Here is a 20240-nt window from a genome sequence, read left to right on the forward strand (position 1 = left end):
ATACAGCCACTGCGGAGAACAGTATGGAGGTTCCTTAAAAAACTACAAATAGAACTACCATATGACCCAGCAATCCCACTACTGGGCATATACCCTGAGAAAACCATAATTCAAAAAGAGTCATGTACCAAAATGTTCATTGCAGCTCTATTTACAATAGCCCGGAGATGGAAACAACCTAAGTGTCCATCATCGGATGAATGGATAAAGAAGATGTGGCACGTGTATACAATGGAATATTACTCAGCCATAAAAAGAAATGAAATTGAGCTATTTGTAATGAGGTGGATAGACCTAGAGTCTGTCATACAGAGTGAAGTAAGTAAGAAAGAGAGACAAATACCGTATGCTAACACATATATATGGAATTTAAGAAAAAAGAAATGTCATGAAGAACCTAGGGGTAAGACAGGAATAAAGACACAGACCTACTAGAGAATGGACTTGAGGATATGGGGAGGGGGAAGGGTAAGCTGTGACAAAGCGAGAGAGAGGCATAGACATATACACACTACCAAACGTAAGGTAGATAGCTAGTGGGAAGCAGCCGCATAGCACAGGGAGATCAGCTTGGTGCTTTGTGATCGCCTGGAGGGGTGGGATAGGGAGGGTGGGAGGGAGGGAGATGCAAGAGGGAAGAGATATGAGAACATATGTATATATATAACTGATTCATTTGTTGTAAAGCAGAAACTAACACACCATTGTAAAGCAATTATACTCCAATAAAGATGTTAAAAAAAAATATTGTTTCAAGTAACGAAAGAAGCACAAGGGCGTTAGCACGGTGGGATTCAAGACTCAGCCCTGCCGGGTGTGGGGTTTTCTCTTCACTCATTGTCACTGTTTTCTGCTGAGTGTTGGTTTGGGCTTCTTTCTCAGCCCTGGGTTCTTTCCTCGTGGAGGCAAGATGGCTGCAGCTATTCTGGCCTCTACATCCTCATGAATATGGGTCAAGGGGAGTGTGTGGGACTCTCATCACAGAAAGCTCCACAAAAGCCTTCTGTTTTCTTGGCTCCAGCTGGGCGATATGGCCATCCCTAAACCAAATCACTATGGCCGGAGAGTGTGACGTGCTGATTGGCTTGGACAGGAGCTTCAGTCAAATGGCATGGATAGATTATAGGGAATGAGTAGAACCCCAAAACTAAAATTGGTGCTGTTACCAGAAGTATAGAAATAGGTGCTGGAGAAGAAAACAAAATATGTTGAGAAAATTATACTTGAAGTGTTGATGATATTGGAACATTATATGATAGGAACTTGGGTAACACTTGTGTGTTGAATTTTCTTAGTCAGAGAAGTCCAAAGTCGGGGTGGGGTTGGGGGAGAGTAGATGGGATGTAAATAATAAACGAGAAGAAAAAGATCCTGGGATGGTAGGCAGATCCAGTTACCTGAGCTAGGAATCTGATTGATGGGCTCTTGACCTGTTGGACCCTCTTCTTTCAGAGGAGCTGACACTTGGAAATGTCCCTCATTGAGATCATATGGTAAGAGGTGCATAACCGAGGTTGGGTTTTGACACATTAAGGGACTAAATATTTTCCTCCTGGCCCTTAGAATGAGCTAGTTTTCTTGAAGTGTTTCTAGAGAAACACAGCATTTCCTCCAAGACCCTTTGGGAGGCCAAGTGAAGTAACAAAATTAGAGAGGTACAGAACCAAAATTAATAGACTGGGATTCTAGTTAGACACCCCTGGTGTTTATAATAATTCAGATTGTTTTCCAGATTTAAAAATCAGATGGCACATAAAAGTATGGATTTCTGCTTCCATTTAAACATCAGAAGATCAGGCGACTTTGGCCTGATTCCTCTTGGCAACAGTCCATTGGAGCTCAGCCATGGCTTCCTCTTTTAGAGCCCTGATTGGCATCGTGGAAACATCAGGAAAAGAGGTGAAGGCTAGGGAGTCGGATATAGGGACCTCATCCCTCATCTAGGACTTTAGGGACCAGGAAGAATTTTCATGGCCTTCAGAGCAGAAGTGTTGCTGAGCTTGGGACCATGGGGTATCATGGGTCAGTAGGCCCTGAGAAGAACTGACTCCCACTTCATAGATTGTAATTTCCTCAGTTTACAAGTTAGTTATATTCATTTAATGTTGAACTTAGAGTGTGAGGCTTCAGGGGGGTACTGGGGACTAAGGCCTCTTTGTTTCACACTTCCAAATGGTTCCAATCACGGTCTCCTATGGATATTCTTGACTTAAGCTTGGATCAATAAACTCTACTTTGTATCTTTTAGGCATACATTTAATGTGGTTTCCTATTTCTCAACTCAAATAATATTATTAACCTTGGCTTCGCTAACAGAGGGGCAGAGGTTTCCCTGCCCCTTGGACAGGCTGCAGTGGAGGAGCTGTGTCTAACCATTGAGGTGTGGTGGATCCATTAGTGTACCCGTCCGGGTGGAGCTAAGGGCACAGGGTGGGAGGTGAGCTTTGCACATTGTCCCTCTGCCTAGGCCATCCCTTTATCACTTCTGCACTTGTACCTACTTTAAGTATTTGGGTTTCAAACCTGAGTCAGCACCTGTTTGGTGTTAGTCAGGGATAATGGGGAGAACTCTGGAGTAAGGGCCTTGTGAGAAGAGACCAATTTTTTTTTTACACGCTGATTTAACCATTCAGTGAGCAACTCTAACTCTTCACACCTATTCATTCAACTGCACAAGTCAAATGACATTTGAACCTCTGGGCTTGAGTGACCAAATCCCGTACACAAAGTAGGGAAGGTCAGAGTTGTCGTGCCAGCAGCTTCCAGTGTCTGTTCTTGGGAAAGTTATTTTTTCCAAGTCCTTCTGTATAATCTACTTTTTTTCTTTTTGTCTGAGTCCATTTTTGGACTCTAAATATTTGTTGACTCCCCACATGCTTTTACATAGGTATTCTGGTTGGGGTCTTGCCTACCTCTGACTTGCACTTTGCTTTAATGAAGAAAGAGAGTTACATGAATTTTTCACATGCTAAATGCTTTTCCAAAAACTTCTGTTTTTGTTTTCTTCAAAAGTCTTTGGTCCCTGTCTCTTTCTCCCATTCTTATTTTCTCTTCAGTGCATATGTTTGCTTGTGCATGTGTGTAGATACACGTGCGTGTGCACACAGACACAAACCCACACATGCACACCCCTTTTAGCCTTCTCATATTGCCATTCCATATACTACAATTGCCTTGGCTACAGTTAGAAACTTCCAACCCAGGATTATATATGATATACGCTGAATAACCCCTACAATAAGTGATATATAGTATACAAGGAGGTCCCTTTAAATCCAGATTAAAACAGCAAATGAATTAGGGGATGATTCTAATTTGTTGATTGAAGAGAAGTCATCGTAAGATTACTTTATATCATTTATCAAAAAAAATCAGTTTTAGTTAAACTTCTCAGGCATTTATAGTTGAACCTGGTCAGCATTGCATTGAATGTTGTTTTAGAAGAAACTAATTCTTATTCATCTTTAAATCTCCATGCTTAGTCCAGTCAAATAGTACGTTATTTGTTGAGTACTTGAATGAATGAATTTAAACTCCCTTACTAGCGGCTTCGTACTGGGGCTTTGAAGTAAATGGATGTAGAAAGGTCTTGGTGGAAACTCTAGCAGCCACTCAATGCTCAGAAGGCAACCCAAGTCAGAGCCCAAGTGTACAAATAAACAGGACTATGACGAATTTAACTGCAGCTGGTCATGGAGGTGACCATCGCGGTGGCCCATGCAGTGAGGCAGTGGGGACAAGATGTAGGCGAGTTCTCTCTGTTCTTCTCTACTTTGCCGGCGGATTTCTTTATTTCTGTATCTGGTGTTTGCAAGAGTAACACTTAAAGGTTCCCCTAGGGAAGAATCGGGGCTATATTATTTACTCCTTTGTGAAAGGATTAGGAAAAAGTTGACAAAAACTATTTTGCAAGATTTAGGGCAAAGATTATTTTGAAAGATTTTCAACCCATGTGAGTTCAAAAACTCCAGTGCCATCTTTGTGCCCCTAATACTCAGCACAGTGAACAAGTGTTCATAAGTTGTTGTTGAGTAAATAATGAGGTGAGTGAATGAAGAAGACTGATTATCGAGGTGTGGAAGCCCTCTCTCAGTCTTTTCACTCATCTGTTGGTGGCGCATTTCCCACTGACCATTGTTTTGTTTGGCCCTTTTTTGACCTAGTACTATCCCTGCTCTATGAAGGGAAATATCCCTGATAACGAATTTAACTAAACTTTCCCTATGTACATAATACAGTAAGGCCATGGGGAACATAAAAAGAAGAAAATATGTATCTTTTACCTGCAAAGAGCAAGCAATGAAGTTAGGAAGGTGAATAAGAATAAAATAGCAAAATGTGACGATTACAAGACAACACATAATCAAGAATACATTAGTGTATGTGAATAATACATGAGAGCCAAGGTAAAGACAGAGGCGATCTAATGCGGGTGAGAGGGGTTAAGGAGATGTGGGCATTAGTGAGTGGACTGTTGGATTGAGCATAGGTGGCAGAGAGCATGTTAACTTGGTAGTGTGGGGAGTAATGAGATGGTTAAGACTTGGAAAAACTGAAGCGGAAAAAAGCCCCAACGTTTAGATAACAGTATATTGTTACTTTTTGTTTTGTTTGTTTTTGCAGATTACCAGGCCTCCCTTTGAGAGGTCACAAATGAGTCAATTCGGAGCCAACTGTCCCTTCATCCCAGGTGTTAAACCTGTCTTAACTCTTCATAATGGTGCCTAATTATGTTTCTAGGATCGTGCAGGCACTTAGGAAATTATTTTGCTTATTTGAGAATAACGGGAACTCTTTTTAACATTACCTTTTAAAAAATAGTTTGGGGCTTGGAAAATCCTGGCTGTTGGCGATCAAATTGATCACTTTTTAGGAAACCTAGCATGGCTGCCCCTTGTAGAATGAATGAGAAAGCTGAGCTCCGTTCTGTCAGAGCAGAAAGATGCTCAGGGAAAATGTGAATTACACTGTACCCATTAATAACTTGCTTAGTCCAAAGGGCACTCCAGGCTGGTGTGTAGAATAGGAGACTAATATTTAACAAAGTCAATGGTATCCCAATTCATACTTATATTAGAGAGTCAGTGGACATTCCAGTTAACTAAAGAAAATCTGATTTGAAGAAATTAACAGATTGATATGGAATATGATGTTTGCTTTTTGCAAAATGAATGACACAGCTCTCTATTGTGAAATGTAATTGAAAAAGGAGATTGATGGAAATATTATAGATAGATAAAAATATTTTCCAGGTTTCCTTTAGATTAGAAAGAAAACTCTTCAATTGATTTGTATTTCTTAGCTGTTTATTTTTTCACATAGTGATTTATTCCAGTGACCCTGTGATCTATCTTCCTTCCTTCCTTCCTCCCTCCCTCCCTCCCTTCCTCCCTTCCTTTCTTTCTGTCTTTTTTTAAAAAATTTTTCACCTGTGATCTTTCAACTTGTAGTGGAGAGCTGAATATAGGATGTGAAAGGAAAAGAGGAGGGCTGTGGTGGGAGCTCAGTTTGTGAAGAAGGGAAGGAGGAGACAGGACACCAGTAGAACTGCTACTCACCAGAGGTACTGAAATGCTCTGGAACATCTGATCCTGGTCACTTCTCTAGAGAGACACCATCAAGGCTTTTGCCATAAAAAATCAGGTAGGAAAGAAATACCACATTTCTTTATGTTCTTTTTTTAAAAATTAATTTATTTATTGGCTGCGTTGGGTCTTCATTGCTGTGCACGGGCTTTCTCTAGTTGCGGTGAGCGGAGGCTACTCTTCGTTGCCGTGCGCCGGCGTCTCATTGCGGTGCCTTCTCTTGTTGCAGAGCACAGGCTCTAGGTGCACGGGATTCAGCAGTTGTGGCATGTGGGTTCAATAGCTGTGGCTCACAGGCTCTAGAGTGCAGGCTCAGTAGTTGTGGTGCATGGGCTTAGTTGCTCCGCGGCATGTGGGATCTTCCCGGACCAGGGTTTGAACCCATGTCCCCTGCATTGGCAGGCAGATTCTTAACCACTGCACCACCAGGGAAGCCCAACAGATTTGATTTTGAATCTTTTATTTTGTCTACCTTCCTTGGGCAGGTTACCTAATCTTTGTAGGCCTCTAATTTACATTTGAAGGGAGGATGCTTGTTCCATCAGAGGAACAGATAAATGGTGAGCTCATGTGTGTGAGGAAGGTGGCATAGTTCCAGCCCCACTGAAAGTCCTCTCTAAATATTTGCCATTATTGTTTTTAAGACTAGAGAAGGGGAAAGAAGGGAAGAAGGGAATTTTGGAGAATGGGCTGGGGGAAGGCTGCCTGCCCTGGGCCAGTGGTTCCCCGGAGAACTCAGAATCTCAGGTGTCCTGGTCTAGGACCACAGTGGGAGGAGGGAAAGCAGAATAGCCGGGAAGCCAAAAGGTACCAGGAAAGACAGCTTTGATCCCTCGAAATTGGGACCTTTGGGATTGGTAGAAAGGCAAAGTCTTGTTGGTCTCAGGGTTGTTTCTAATGCCTTTTTCTTTGAAACTGTCCTCAGAGCTTTAGATCCTGCCAATCGTAAAGGCTACTTAGACTAATTTTGGTAAAGATTTTAAAGGTTCAAGGAAGTTAGAAATTTGAGGGAGGAGAAAAGATGAGATCCAATTTCATCTAAATTAAAAAGTTCATTTTTAGAATATACTTTCTTAACTTTCCAATTTTATGTTTGGTTGTGTCAGGTACACTTGAGGATTAGGAGAGGGGAAAAAAGGGGCTTTAATTGGTGAAAGAAGGTTTTACTTAAAATTATATGGGCTAAAAAAAAAAGCAGAGGAGGAAAGCAGAGTTGAAATTATTGAAGATGTATAGGGCACATGTCAAAATCCATGGGAAGATGTACCTGTCTAGAGAATTCAGCATAACCTGCCCTGTTGGTGGATCTCTGGTCAGTGATCCTGGCCACCTCTGGGCTGCATCTTTCAGGACTGACTTTGGAAAACTATGCTCTGAGCTGTATCAGGCATCCAGGTATGTATGTTTCAGTGTTTGGGTACCTGTTAGTGATGTGTTCTTCATTTCTAAAACTACAAAGTGAATTCTAGTAACTGTGTATTCTACAGTGTTTCAGGACCGACAAGTTACGTGATAAATAAAAATGAGTTGATCTAGCTAGAATATTTTCCCCAAAACTTTATAAAGAATTTTACAGAAGCTGATTTCTTTTAAAATGCAAATTCTTATTTCACAGATATATAATATATGCTTCATATGTTGTGTAAGTTATTGTGTGATTATTGTACAAACACACATTGACATGTTTTTATGATTTGATGTCAGATTATATGGGGGAGGTGGCAGAGCATATTGGCCTAGAAGTAGGAATGAGACAGTCAGGTTCTGCCATAACTCAGTTAGGAGACAATGAGAGTTATTCACTTTGGGACCTTGAGAAAGTTACTCAATCCTATGAAGCATTCCTTTCTCAATTATAAAATGAGGACAGTACCTACCTCATGGAGTGGTGAGGAGTAAGTGAGAATGGACACAAAGCATTTAGGACAGTGCATTAATCACCTAAGTCTGGGAGTAGTAAGAAAAATAAATATGAGGATACTAGTTATAGGGTCATTGAGCTTTTATTCTAAAATTTTTTGGGGGCCTCTCACTGCCGTGGCCTCTCCCATTGCAGAGCACAGGCTCCGGACGCGCAGCCTCTGTGGCCATGGCTCACGGGCCCAGCCGCTCCGCGGCATGTGGGATCTTCCCGGACCGGGGCACGAACCGGTGTCCCCTGCATCGGCAGGCGGACTCTCAACCACTGCGCCACCAGGGAAGCTCTCTTCTAAAATTTTAACATAATACTTTGAAACTTTAATTCTCGTCCATAAAGTTTTTAAACGTCAGTGCTTCTTATCGTAGCAGAAACATTTTTCCATGGAAAAATATCATAGTAAGCAATTTATTTGGGGATCATGTAACAGTCTTTTACATATCAAATATTTTCTCAGCCAACAGTGTATATTGCTCCCGATAAGTTTATTGTGCTATGTAAAAATGCTTGTTGGGACTTCCCTGGTGATCCAGTGGTTAGGACTCCATGCTCTCAATGCAGGGGGTGCAGGTTCAATCCCTGATGAGGGAACTAAGATCCTGCATGCTGCGCAGAGCAGCCAAAAAAAACGTGCTTGTTAAGGCAGACTATATACTGTACTTAGTTTCTGAAGAATCCTAATATTATCATAATTTTGCAAAACCTTAGAAAAATATTGATATTGTATGTTTATGCAGAGTCTATACTTACAAAACAGGCAATATATTTTCCATTAACCATTCTACCGCTACATCGTCATGCCTTTGTGGAAGGCTATAAATTACTTTGCTATTTTAATCATAGTATTTTGCTTTGTAAGGAAATATAGGTGCTCTTACTTAAAATTGTAACATATAGATATAGGTACGTATATATTAATCTTATTATCTGTCAGTGTTCAATAGTGTATACTTTCAGACCACTAGTATTTATTTTTTTTTTTTCCAGTGTTTTACCACAATTACTTCTATTGTTTTTCAGTTATTTTTGATTTTGATAGGCTTATAGTCTAAAAAAATAAGTTAAAAATATACATAATGAAAAGTAAGCCCCTTTATCATTGTGCCTCCAATCCCCCATTTTCCCTCGAGAGGCAATCACTGTTACCTTTCTCTGTATCCTTCTGGTACAGCTCCCCTTCCGCCAACCATATTATTCTTCTGCATCTTGCTTTCTTCTTCTAAGAATATATCTTAACGATTGTTCTGTATTTTTCTCATTTAAATACTAAAGGACTTGTATAATGCTATAAACTTCTTTATCCTTATGAAATAATATCATTTGGGTAAATTGTTTTTTCACTGCGTTTATGTGCTGGTTTTGTCTGATTGTGGGAGAATAAAAATATTTTATGTAATTAACAAGTGACATACATTTGAACAGGCTTGAGCAAAGAATAGAACTCCAGGTATATTTATCATTTCAAATGCAAGGTCAACACAAGGACTGTTAATTTGCAGCCTTTCTGTGGAGTGTGAATGCTAAAATTGGAGCACTATTTTTAAAACTTTGAGACAAGGGATAGAAACCATTTTGAATATGGGAAAGGATATGCAGGATATCCAAAACCACAGAGAGTCAAAGCCAGCCATGACATAATTAGCATTTTGCAGACTGGGGGTTATCCTTAAAAATCCTAAAAGGATTGTGTCATCTCTTTCAACACAAAATAAGTATGCCTGTAAATAGTATTAAATACAGTAAAACATTGTAACAGTGAGAATTCAATAAAAATGTGGACATGTATTTAATGCTGACATGTAAGAAATTGCATCCAGGAAGTAAGAATTCCAGTTAAACCCAAAACAACCTAATTAAAAAATGAGCAGGGCTTCCCTGGTGGTGCAGTGGTTGGGAGTCTGCCTGTCGATGCAGGGGACACGGGTTCGTACCCCAGTCCGGGAAGATCCCACATGCTGCGGAGCGGCTGGGCCCGTGAGCCATGGCCGCTGAGCCTGTGCGTCCGGAGCCTGTGCTCCGCAACAGGAGAGGCCACAACAGTGAGAGGCCCGCGTACCGCCAAAAAAAAAAGAAAAAAAAAATTATGTGCTGGGACTTCTCTGGTGGCTCAGTGGTTAAGAATCCACCTGCCAATGCAGGGGACACGGGTTCAATTCCTGGTCTGGGAAGATCTCACATGCTGCGGAGCAAATAAGCCCGCAAGCCACAACTACTGAGCCCGCATGCCACAACTACTGAAGCCCATGCGCCTAGAGCCCATGCTCTGCAACAAGAGAAGCCAACGCAATGAGAAGCCTGCGCACCACAACAAAGAGTAGCCCCCACTCGCCGCAACTAGAGTAAGCCCTCGAGCAGCAACGAAGACCCAATGCACCCAGAAATAATAATAAAAAATAATAATAATAAAAAAATTGTGTGCTTAACCCCCAAATTAGGAACGTTCAGGGATGATGTTGAACCTCTTATATAAATATGTGTGTAAAAAAAGAGAATTTCCTGCTTAGCTTCAGTTCTTATTATCTTATAAAACTCTCATTTTCACTTACTTTCTGAAATATGTATAACTTTAATGTAATTAGGTGTGTTTAAGAGGAATACATGATTTGTATTCATCTATAACTTTACATTGAATAGTCAAACCATGAAGTCATTTTAAAAATGAGTTGTTCTGCTATATATTAGAAGCGTTAAAAATGTAAGTAATTCTTGGGAATTCCCTGGTGGTCCAGTGGCTAGGACTCGGCACTCTCACTGTCTCGGCCCGAGTTCAATCCCTGGTCAGGGAACTAAGATTCCCATAAGCCGTGCGGCACAGCCAAAAGAAAAAAAAGTAAGTAATTCCATCTTGAAATATTTATCTACAGCAATAAACATGGATCTGTACAGAGCTTTATCTGTAAGGATGTTCATTGTAGCATTTGTTTATAATGCAAAATTGGAAGCAATGCAAATACCATGAAACAAGGGATTTACCAAATAAGTTATGACATAGTACTATGTGGCCATTAAATATTATGTTGATACATACAATGTATTAGTACAAAAAATTATAATATACTCAGATTTTCACCCCCCAGTAAAGGTACAGGTGCATTTGAAAAGCAAAGAAAGATGCAGATAAAATGTACTAGTTGATATTTCTGGATAGTAGGATTGTGGCTAATTTAAAATTTCTGATTTGGGCCTTTGCTACCAATTATTTTCTATAATGAATATCACATGCTTTCTTTTCTTACAACCCAGTTTTACATCATTTTTGTTTGTTTGTTTGTTTTAGTTTGTCTCACCTGCTCAGAGTAAGAAGGGCCCTGCAGATCTGGGAAAGACCTAGCACAGGGAAAGGGAAAGGAGGTGGCAATGGTTGAATGCTGTAAAGTTAAACATTAGAGCCGCAAGCTCCATCCAAGATGATCCAGCTCTAACTTTATTCTTTTTGTGGACATTATTCATGTCCTAAAATTTTACTTTCCAACCACACCCTTTATATTTTTAAATGCTATACTTTCCTCAACTTGAAATGCTTCTTTTACTGAAACAGTGGGTCAAATGTAAATGAAAATTATACAAACCATTGAGAAATGCCTATGCCCTGGATAAGCACAGGGTGTGGAAAACTGGTGTTTCTTCCCTTTACTGAATCTCAGTTATTGTCTGGCTCACCTGTGCTGGGAAAGAGTATTATCAGGGGATCTATTCCTAGTTGTTTCTTGTCAGCCAGACCTCTCAGGTGATTTCTTCTAGATATTTTACTGCCTGTGTCCTCTGTTACTGCTTACGTAAATGTTTCCAGAGGGCTAACGTTCTTTTTCTCACATTGCTTTTCCTAGATATAAAGACCTGAAGGTAGTCTTTCCTACTCAGAGATGGAGAACAGCACCACCACCATTTCTCGGGAGGAGCTGGAAGAACTACAAGAAGCATTTAATAAAATAGGTATGCTTGAGAAAAACTAAATACACAGTTACTATTCTGTTTGATACCAGCCTTCCAGGAATGGAACAATACCTTCTATTGCTTCCACCACCACCCCTTAACCCCCAGATTTATTCCTTTTTTTTTTTCCCCATCTTGGTTTCACTGGATTCTTTCTTTCTTTCTGAAAGATAGACTAAGACTGGCTTGAATTTCTAGGAGAATTGGACTTTGAATTCTTTGATCATTTCTTTGCAGAGAATACACCAGGTTAATGAATGACAGTGTAACTAAATATGCTTAACATGATCTTCTCATTACAGAGAAAATATAGAAACACTTCCTTGTCTGTAAGCTGAACTCTGGCCTCCATATGTTTGTCACGAACAATAACACATTTTGCCTTCATGCAGAATATTTTAAAATCTTGATATAGTTTTTATTTTTTATTTTATTTTTTAAAAATCTTTTTAAAAATTTATTTATTTAATTTTTTTCTTTTTGGCTGCATTGGGTCTTTGTTGCTACGTGCAGGCTTTCTCTAGTTGTGGCGAGCGGGGGCTACTCTTCGTTGCAGTGCACAGGCTTCTCATTGCAGTGGCTTCTCGTTGCAGAGCATGGGCTCTAGGCACGCGGGCTTCAGTAGTTGTAGCATGTGGGCTCAGTAGTTGTGTCTCACGGGCTCTAGAGTGCAAGATCAGTAGTTGTGGTGCACAGGCTAAGCTGCTCTGCGGCATGTGGGATCTTCCCGGACCAGGGCTCGAACCCGTGTCCCCTGCATTGGCAGGCGGATTCTTAACCACTGTGCCACCAGGGAAGCCCTTGATATAATTTTTAAAGGCCATATGTCTTATTTTCCTTCTCCCTCATGCATAATTTAAAAAGCTTAGTGTTGCTTTTAAAGGCCACACCTCTTATATTTCTTCTTTCACTTTTAAAGCCATTCAGTGTTTTGTCTTTATGACATCATTTTGACAGCTTTGTCCTTTTCTTCCAAAAAATTCCCCCATCCTCTGTCAGATCACGATTCTTCTTCATTTTGCTTTTAGGAAACCCTTGAGAATATGAATACCATCTTTTGCTCTAGTCTGTACATGCGTGCAAGTGAAAGGTGAACCTAGGGAAATGTGAGTGTAGTGAATAGATATTGAGATGGTAACACCCTCAACCTTGCCCCTGCCTCAATGGGCTCCTTTGCTGGTGCATTAGAGCACTCTGGAAAGCAGAGTCAGAGGGTAGACCAGGGAGGATGGAATGATCACAGTTGGTCTTGTGCCTAGATTTCTCACAAACCTAGTGAATAATGACTAAAATTAATGTAGGTGAAATGCAGTGCAGAAGTTTCAGAGATCAAGATAAAGAAAGAAAGATTTAAGTTTTAAAAAATAAAGCTCTCTCTGAAAAAACAAATGAGTAAAGTTCTCAGGAAGCTCGTGACTTACAAACTGTTGTTATGAAATAAAGTGAATTCTACAAATCTCTGGGCCTTTCCACTTCTCCCTGCACAGCTGTTTCCAGAGTAACTTAGACCTTCAGAATACAGTCCACATGGTGGCCGCCTTAGGCTCGTTATTTTACAGGCAGTAGAGCATTGCATGATTTCTAAAAAGTTATTGTTAAAAATACATTTTATGGAGTATTGTATGCAGTGCACAGTGTCTTTCCAAGACAAAAATTGGGCAATTATTGAAATGTTCTGCTCATTTCGAGCATTGAAACAGAGGAAGTAATAAAAATATATCTCCTAGTTTGGTATTTTTCATTATTTTATAGGTACAGTTTGGCAGCTTGAATAAAAGTGCTACCTCGGTCTTAGTAAAACGAATGAATTAGTTCTATTTCACACACCAACTTTAATCTTTATATCTCATGGACATATAATCTTGCAATATTTATTTAATGATATTTTGAATAAATCATTGATGGAACAGTTCTGACAGCAAGATAATTTGCTCTGTGTGAGGGAAGTGCTAACACTAGCAGAATTTATACTTCCTTACTTTATGTATAAGATAAATTTTTACTCATGAACTCAGTAATCCTCTGCTAATTTGTACCAAACAACTTTTCTCAGAGGCAGAGGGACATGCCCATCCAACCTTGCTAGATGGGATATTTTTGGGTCCCTAGGGAGAAGTGAGAGGTTAAAATATTTGTCTTTTTTTTCCCAATTGTGGTAAAATATACATAACATAAAATTTACCATTTTAACCATTTTCAAATGTACAGTTTGTTGGCATTAAGTAGATTCACATTGTTATGCGACTTTCACCACCATCTATTTCTAGAACTTTTTCATCTTCCCAAACTGAAACTATACTCATTAAAAACTATTAAAGACTAACTCCTCAACAATCCTCCTCCCCCACATGCCTGCTCCCTGGGGTTACCACCATTCTACTTTGGTCTCTGTGAATTTGGCTACTCTAGGTAGCTCATATAAGTGGAATCATATAATATTTGTTTTTCTGTAACTGGCTTATTTCACTTAGCATAATGTCTTCAGGGTTCATCTATGTTGTAGCATGTGTCAGAATTTCCTTTTTAAGATGGAATAACATTCCACTGTATGTCTCTACTACATTTTGTTTATCCATTCATCTGTTGATGGGCTTCTGAGTTGTTTCTACCCTATTGGCTATTGTGAGTAATGTTACTATGAACATGGGTGTACAAATATCTGTTCAAGTCTCTCTCTTCAGTTATTTTTGGTATATACTCAGAAGTGAAATTGCTGGATAATTTAATTCTGTTTAATTTTTTTGAGGAACTACCAAACGGTTTCCAACAGTGGCTGTACCGTTTTAACTCCTACCAGCAATGCTCAAGGGTTCCAGTTTCTTCAAATCCGTGCCAATGATTATTACTTTCTGTTTTTGTTTGTTTGTTTGTTTTTGCAACAGCTATCCTCATGAGTATAAAATATCTCATTGTGGTTTTGATTTGCATTTCCCTGATGATTAGTGATGTTGAATATCTTTTCATGTGCTTACTGGCTATTTGTATGTCTTCTTTGGAGAAATGTCTATTCGAGTCTTTTGTCCATTTTTAAATCAGGTTGCTTGTTGTTTTGTTGTTGAGTTGTAGGAAAGCCTTGTCTCTTTTTAAACTGTGATTTTATGGCTATTTATCCTAAGGCTTGATTTCCTCATCTTTAAAATTAGAATAATATTATTAACTACCTCAAAGTTGTTGTAAGGATTTCATTAGATAAGTGAAGTTCTTAACAAATCACTTGGCACAGAATATGTGCTCATTAAGTGGTATCTATTATTTCTTGTCACCCAAACCACAGAGGTTGTAGGGATGGAGTTGAGATTTAAGCACACAGATCTGTCCATCTTCAGAGCCCTAACTCTTAATGATAGTTTAGCATGACGGATAGCATGTAAGTAACTTTTTCTTGATCTTGTTTATTTTTAAATACTCCCCACCACAGTGCTGGTAGGCAGTAAGTCTGCCTAGTCTATTTGTCTATTTCAGAATTATAGGAAACAATTCTGAACTGGTGATGTACTAAATAATGAGATTTTACTCTAAATTCAAAGAAAGCAATTATTGCAATTTCAAGCAATTTAGCTTCCTTTTGAGATTATAGCACTATTTTGGTTCTTGGTAGATTCTAGTTTAGAAATTTTTCATCATTCTGAACAATATTAATTCTAAAACTTGTGTATGAGAGTTTAAAAGAAAAGTTTCTGTCTTGTAATTCATTCAGTTTTAGTGTTGATAGCTCTTATACTGAGAGGAAAGAGAAATATAGGAAACAAAGCAACTACTACCAGATGGGTAAAGAGAGCCTATACAAGGTGGATCCAGGCAACTAACCAAACAATCCAAAGCCCTGTTGCCAACTCTGGCCAGAAGTGTTTTGTGTTGCCTTTGTTCTGTGTCAAGAATTGATATCCAGTCTCTAGGGAAAACCCAGGGAAGGGTATCTCAGTGATGACGTGAAAACACCTGGAAACCTATTTCCAAAAGTCCAAATGTAGGTGTGAAATTATTTCTCGAACACTTAATCTCAAAATGACATCAAACATCATTTGGCCTACATAATGGTATCATAAATACCTAATGAAGAAGCAGTGAATTATTGACAAGTGAAACAGAACTGTCACAAGTGAAATGTAGACCAGAAGTGCCTTATGTGTATTTTACATGATGCACACATTTTATATGGAATGTGGGACCAGATTTCCATTTCGTAAAGTACATAAAGAAGTCAAAGTCTGGGTGGGTGTTCCCCTATGACCGATGCTGCTATATTTCTTACTAGATATCTGAGACCTCTCCATGCTTAATTCTTTGAAACTTAGTCATGTGCTAAACCTGAGTTTTTCGTCTGTCAGCACAATGTCCTTATTATACACTTAAAATACATATGGTAGCCCTAAATCTATGGGGGTAAAGTTCATTAAATATGAATTTTTTTGGTAAAGTATATAGTATACCTTGTACAATTCAGGTGTAGGAGAGAAGATTACCGCCACTTGTGAAACAAACCTGAAATATTCTGCCTGCCTGTGAGTCTCCCAAACAGCCTTCTTTTTTTTTTTCTTTTAATATTTATTTATTTGGCTACGTTGGGTCTTAGTTGCAGCACGCAGGCTCTTCATTGCGGCATGCAGGCTTCTCTCTAGTTGTGGTTCGTGGGCTCCAGAGTGCGTGGGCTCAGTGGTTGCAGCACGCGGGCTTAGTTGTCCTGTGGCATGTGGGATCTTAGGTCCCCAAGCAGGGATCGAACGCGCATCCCCTGCACTGGAAGGCGGATTCTTAACCACTGGACCACCAGGGAAGTCCCCAAACAGCCTTCTGAGTGCAGATCTCCAACAGGGTACAAGTGATATTTGATAGCTCATAATTTATCTTTTTAGATATTGACAACAGTGGGTATGTCAGTGACTATGAACTCCAGGACCTGTTTAAGGAAGCAAGCCTTCCTCTGCCTGGCTACAAGGTTCGCGAAATTGTGGAGAAAATTCTAGCAGTTGCTGACAACAACAAAGATGGGAAAATCAGCTTTGAAGAGTTTGTGTCAGTAAGTAATCTAAATGCTCTCCTGGCTACTGATTGTTTTGCTTCAAGCAGAATTTAAGTAATGTCATTGCTCTCTTTGGTTAAATCTGGCTTCAGAGACCAGATAATGCACTGCTTTAAAGTGATGATGATGATGATAACAATAACAACAATAATTTCCACAGATAATTCATAAAACAAAGGAAAAAATTATTCTCGAATTGTTGGAATTGAAGTCAGGTTTAGATAATAATCTTTCATGCCCTACGAAAACTACAGTTGAATTTAAATGCTTATTGACTATCTCTGTATGCAGAATATTTTCGTATCTTAGTACTTGGTCTTGAGAAGTGGAATATTTTTTTGTAACTGAAATAGCTAAGGTATGGAAGATATACCTCCTAGAAACCAGTTGTTTCCTTGTGATTGGTTCTATCTTCAGTTTTGGTAAAGCCACCAGGTGAATTTTGATGCCAGCTATGGTTTCATTATTAAACTACCTTGAGACTCAGGGAACTGAAGAAGATGCAAAATAATATATGACTCCACCAATAAAAGAAAAATAGAACTGAATATTGTGTATCAGGTATTTCAAACCTCTCAGGCTGAGGGAGATGACTGAGTTGCCATTGCCAGCTGGCGGTTGAGGAAGAGCTGTCACTACCTTCCATCAACACCACCATGACTGTGTTTTTCATATGAAAATTAATGAACTAATTTATTCACTAATATAATTGAATAAATATTTATGAAATAGAAATTGTCTGCTTTTGCATTCTTTATTCATCTGGCAAATATCTGAGCTCCTTTCTTGCCAGGAACTCAGGCACTGTGAGTAATGTGATGAACAAAAAGAGATGTAGTGCCAGCTTTCATGGAGTTTACAGGTGGAGGGGAAGACGGAATCACACAGATGGATAAAAGATAACTGTGATAAATGCTGCGACAGAGCAGGACAGGTCCCTTGAAAGTTTGTAGTAGGAGGAAGTGAACTTGGTGGGGAGTTAGGGAACTCAGAGATTCAGGGAAATGGAAGACTGTCCCTGAAGCTGTGAAGACTGAATTGCGATCTGAAGGAACAGATAAAAGGGGCAGGTGGGGGAAATGAGTACTGTGCAAGGCAGGCAGAGGTAACAGCATGTGTAGAGCCTCTGTGCCTTTAGGGGTGGTGAATGCTCTCAAGCACTTGAAAAAAACATCAGTGTGGCTGGAGCTGAGATGCTAAGGGTTAGGAATGCGGCTAGAGAAGTGAGTCAGGTCGTCAGGGTCTTGTAGGATTTTTGTTTTTATCCTAAGAGCAGTAGGAAGCCAGTGGAATAGACTATGAATTGACATGATCAGATTTGCATTTTTTAAAACTCACTTTGTCTGCTGCATGGAGAACTGATTGAATTCAGTTTATCCAGGCTCTAGGGTAGCCAGTGACAGAGGGCCTGACAGAGGGCGTTTCTCTCTACGCCTGTGTAATTTCCAACAAAAGCTGACTTCTTGACTTTAACATGTATACGTTTGAGCTGTTCAGATGGGATAATATCTTTGTTAAGGCATTTTAAAATCTTCATCATGTAGCTAGTTATTCTTTAGTTTTTAGTACAAAAGACCATGGCAAGTCTAGGCGAACAGTTTCAGTGTGTACACTTTGAGTTTAATTATAGGTTGGGGTGCAAACATTTGTCCATTTTGTGTTGTTATAAAATGACATGAGAGTTATCTGTCTACACAAGCAATAAGTGCAAGAACAACTGATTAGTATTTATTTCGATGTCATTCCGAATAAATAACTATCCTTTACGTTGCACGGATTTTAATGGTTATTTAATCAAGAGTCAATTTTACTTCTCTCCCATTCCAGCTAATGCAAGAGTTAAAAAGCAAAGACATCAGCAAAACATTCAGAAAAATAATTAACAAGAGAGAAGGGATTACTGCTATTGGAGGAACTTCATCCATTTCCAGTGAGGGCACACAGCATTCTTATTCAGGTAACCGACCACCTGCTCCAAATTTAATCTTTCCGTCATTGGTTCATTCAACAAGTCCTGTATGTCATCAAATCTAAGATGCCATTTACTGTAATTTGCACCATTGTTTTATGTGTCCTTGAGGGAAAACAAGACTAAATTATAAAGTGCCATCAGATTTGAAATGTGTCATAATTTCAGAGGCGTCAGAATGCAAAATTCTAGAATTTATGGTAAGTAACAATAAATGAGTTTTTACTATGTGTCAGGAACAGTGGATAACAGAATTAGAAACAACAAAGTAGAAGTTATTTATATTTCAGCACTGAATGTGTTTAATCATGACCTTGGAATGGATTTTTCATCCTGACCCGTGAGATGAGTTTACTTTAGACCTATTTTAGGGATGGTGGAGAGGTTTATTGCAAGGACTTTCCATTTTGGGGAACTGAGATTCCTGATTCATCTTTTATCAAGCAACCAAATGACTGGTAGAGCACAGCACCTGATTTGCTTGATCTGATAGGATCACTGGATTGTTGCCCAGTGGGAAATCCAGAGTCGCATTAACTCCTAAGAGGAGATGGCTTGCCCCATGCTAAGCTTGCTTCTCAGGATCAAGATGCCTAAAAACCTTTGGCCAAGTTCCTTTTGTTCATGCTAACATAATTAGAACTATGCTTTTAAAATTTTTGATAAAAAACTCACTTTAACGTTCCCCCCTCTTTCTTCCTTTGAGATCTGAATTTGTTAATTATCCTCTTGGTTCTCTTCCTTTCTAAATGGATTTTCCTCTAACAGTATACTCACACTTCTCCTACGCATTGTATATATTTTCCTAACTTTTTCCCACCAGGGAAGTGTAGTGGGGAAGGCAGTGGTCTATAACTCCATTTCTTGAAAGGTACTTACTCCTTAACTCTATTTCTGCCTGTCCATTCTAATAAAATGGCTTCTCCATTAAAAAAAAAACAAAACTTTTTATTAAGGTATCGTATGCATTTAGCAAAGTACTGTGATCTTACATATACAGCTCAATGAGTTTTCACATGTGTATCCATCATGTAGCTGCATTCATGCAACTGCCAACCAGATCAAAACACAACATTTCTATCACCTGAGTGTCTCCCTCTTGCCTCTAACAGTAACTGTCCACTTTCTGATGTCTATCACCGTAGATTATTTTTTTAGCTTGTTTATTGAGGTACAAGATGCACAGAGTAAAGTGCATACAGTGCCCTATTCTTAAGTATAATGGGAGGATTTTTTTAACCTATGAATACACCCATGTAACCATTATTTAGAACCAGATACAGAACATTTAATGGCTTTTAAAAAAAGAACAGCTTGGGCTTTCCTGGTGGCGCAGTGGTTGGGAGTCCGCCTGACGATGCAGGGGACGCGGGTTTGTGCCCCAGCCCTGGAAGATCCCACATGCCGCAGAGTGGGTGGGCCCGTGAGTCACGGCCACTGAGTCTGTGCTCTGCAACGGGAGAGCCCACAGCAGTGACAGGCCCGAGAACCGCAAAAAAAAAAAAGAACAGCTTTATTTGAGATATAATTGAGATACCATAAATTCATCCTTTGAAAGTATAGTTCAGTAGTTTTTAATATATTCAGAGTTGTACAGTCATTAGCACCCTGTAATTTTAGAACACTTTCATTACTCCATAGAGAAACCCCATGCTCATTAGCAGCCACTCCCCCCAGGCTCTGGCAACCATTAATCTACTTTTTATTTGTATAGATTTGCCTATTCTGGAAATTTCATGTAAATGAAATTATACAGTAGTGGCCTTTCACTTGACGGGCTTCTTCCCTGACATAATATTTTCAAGTATCATTCAT

General features: G+C 39.4%; 1 protein-coding gene across 1 annotated transcript in view; it reads left to right on the forward strand.

Annotated features, from left to right (window-relative positions):
• Positions 1–20240, forward strand: part of PLS1 (plastin 1) — a 105082-nt gene that overhangs the window by 43784 nt on the left and 41058 nt on the right. The window contains exons 2-4 of the mRNA XM_027091613.1: positions 11331–11436; positions 16290–16453; positions 18284–18413. Coding sequence (XP_026947414.1) covers positions 11367–11436; positions 16290–16453; positions 18284–18413 — 364 coding nt within the window. The 5' untranslated portion in view covers positions 11331–11366. The remainder of the gene's footprint in view (positions 1–11330; positions 11437–16289; positions 16454–18283; positions 18414–20240) is intronic.

This window comes from Aethalodelphis obliquidens, unplaced genomic scaffold (assembly GCF_003676395.1).
Source record: "Aethalodelphis obliquidens isolate GAN/ISIS:26980383/991018 unplaced genomic scaffold, ASM367639v1 scaffold72, whole genome shotgun sequence".
NCBI lineage: Eukaryota > Metazoa > Chordata > Mammalia > Artiodactyla > Delphinidae > Aethalodelphis > Aethalodelphis obliquidens.